General features: G+C 27.0%; 1 protein-coding gene across 1 annotated transcript; it reads left to right on the plus strand.

Annotated features, from left to right (window-relative positions):
- Window positions 1–6: 6 nt before the first annotated feature.
- LOC101506460 (uncharacterized) lies at window positions 7–1,010 on the plus strand. Its single transcript, XM_004507741.4, has one exon. It carries the CDS (start codon window positions 122–124, stop codon window positions 620–622), a length of 501 nt encoding a protein of 166 aa, XP_004507798.2. The 5' UTR covers window positions 7–121; the 3' UTR covers window positions 623–1,010.
- Window positions 1,011–2,803: the final 1,793 nt, after the last annotated feature.

Consider the following 2,803-nt stretch of genomic DNA (forward strand, 5'->3'; position numbering starts at 1 on the left):
TTTCCCTTCTTACATCCTCTCCCTAATCACCACCCTCTCCGCCGTCCACTCCTCCCTCCTCGCCTCCCACGGCATCGCCCCCACACTCCACTCCGCCGCCGCGTCTTTTAAACCTAACTGGATGCGCCTCTTCGTAACCTCCATCTTCGTCTACGCTATTCTCTTCGCTTTTTCCTCTTTGCCCCTCTTCCTCAACGCACTCACCGGCTCGCGGATCCTCGTTCTCGTATTCGTTTCGGGTCTCGAGGTTTACTTGATGGCGGTGTTGAGCATAAGCTTGGTGGTTTCCGTCGCTGAAGAGAGATTCGGGTGGGAGGCTATTCAAGTTGGATCCGGGTTGATGGAGGGAAACCGGGTTTGCGGGTGGGTACTTTCGGGTTTATTCGTGTGGATTTCGAGTTTGATTAGGTCTAGGATAGAGAAATTGATGGACGGTCAAGATTCGTTGATAGGTTTTGAAGATAAAGTGGTTGTGATAGTTTGTTATGGATTTGTGGTGATGTGGAGTTGTGTGATAATGACTGTTTTCTATTGCGAGTGTAGAAAAAGGCATCCAATTAAGGAAACGCACCAATTAGATGATGATGATGATGATCGAGAAAATCAACTTTCTGAATTGTAGCAATGTACTGTATTTTTTGTTTTGCTATGTTTATCTTTATTTTTTGTTGTTCAAGTTGTAGATTTAATTTGAAGTTGATTCTCAGCAGCTTCCTGGTTGTTGTTTTTTTGTCACACTAATTACTGTAACAAAAAAGGAAGTGAGAATTTGGGATAGACAGCCCATTAACCTTAATCTTTGTAAATTGTTGTCGAGCCTAGAGACGCTTGCTTGCTTGTTAAGGCAGATAATGTTTGTAACAAAGTTGTCACACCAAAACATAAAGCGTACTTGATGTAGTGTAGACATCGTATCGCATAAGGTAAGTTGAGTAGTGAACTTTTTGGTGGACATGTATCATTTTGAGGCTAAATGTATCATTCTCCAAAAATAAAATTTTTTACTTACATTCGTCTTCGTTTAATTTAATTTCAGTTAATGTTTTAGTCGTTTATTTTTTTTTCGAGTTGATTCTTTATTTTAATTTTAAATAATTTGATATTTTATGTTTTCAAATATATAAATATATTCATATTTTCATCTCCAACAACATCAAATAAAGAATGAAAATATGAGTTTATTACAAGATTTAAATTATGAATTTGATTAAATTTGTATTTTATTGAAGATGATAATAAATTTTGTGGGTTTTATTTGATAATTTTGATAATTTTTTTGAATTTTTATAAAAAGAAGGACAACATTGTTGACATTTTAAAACATAAAATATTAAATTATCACTTAAAATTAAAATAAAGGACCGAGAAAAAAAATATAAATGACTAAAACGTTACCTGAAATTAAGTTAAGGGACCGCATATGTAATTTAGCTTTTTTTCTCACTTTTTTGTAAAATTAACCAATTAATTACTTATATTTTAGTGATTAAGAAATTATTTTAAATGGTTAGTAAAATATTCATGTATTTTAGTTATTTTATAAATTATAAATATGTGGTTAATAAAATATTTTAAGTAACTAAAAAAATATCTATATACTTCTAACATTTTATAATCATATTAAATAAATAATAAATAATTTGTATTTTAGTGATTAATAAAATTTTATAATTTTTGATAAAATAAACTCATTTATGTTAGAAAAACGTAGCTCTATAATTTTAAATTATTTTTTTGATAAAATAGTGTATGAAAAATAATCGTTTGTATTCGAATTTCTGTTTAAATAATATTATTGATTAAAAACAATGAGCAGTCGAAAGGCTAAATTCACTTCAAAAATTACTGGAATGCAAAGTCATACATGTTTACATATTATAGAATTTTTTTGTACATATTATAGAGTATTGTTGTGTTAAAACGTTGACGTTGCTCTGCCAAAAAATATATAATGAAAAAGAAAAGCTTCTTTTCAAATAATAAGAATTAGGACTTTTACCTAATCTGAAATATGTTTGTCAAAAAAAAAAAAAAAAACCTAATCCTACAACATTTGCAAAATGATTTTTTCTAAATCAAAATTTTTCGATTCCACAGTTATTATATTTACTGTACTTTTGATTTCAACTTACTTTTTCTTAGTGTAATTATTATATTTTTAAAAAATACGACATTAAAATGGAAGTGAGGTTATATTGATCTGTATTATGATATATTAAAAGTTTTTAAATTTTAATTTAAATGATAAATATTAATATTGTTACGTTTTGTCTGAAATTTGAATTTGAAATCTCACATTTATGTGTATTAATTATAATTAAATTTATCATCTTTTTAAGATAACATAAATAATAAATTAAAAAATTAAAAAAAAATTTATAAAAAAACAAAGTTGTGAATTTTAAAAAATAAATAAGTATTTTTGTAGTTTATTTTTTAATTTTTAGAAAATATTTTTGTTATTTATTGATGTATTATTTTAATGTTGGATAAGGTTGATAAGTATAATTTCACATGTATTTCGTCAAGTTAATATGTTTGACATAACATAGCATTAAAAACAAGTCATATAATTAAATTTGGAGCAGAAAATCCAAATTGTAGTCTAAAACTACAACATGATAAAAAGCTTAGAAAAAAAAACTTATTTTCATAAACATGACAAAAGATATAAGATAAAAAGTGTAATTAAACTTAATAAATAAAAAGTTGCAATTAAACCATGTTAAAAATTTGTTGGAAAAAAAAAAACTACGTTAAAATTTAAAACTAGTAGTAGTCTTTTTAAAAAAGTAAAATAAAA

The sequence above is a fragment of the Cicer arietinum genome, chromosome 7 (genome assembly GCF_000331145.2).
Source record: "Cicer arietinum cultivar CDC Frontier isolate Library 1 chromosome 7, Cicar.CDCFrontier_v2.0, whole genome shotgun sequence".
In the NCBI taxonomy this organism is placed as follows: Eukaryota; Viridiplantae; Streptophyta; class Magnoliopsida; order Fabales; family Fabaceae; genus Cicer; species Cicer arietinum.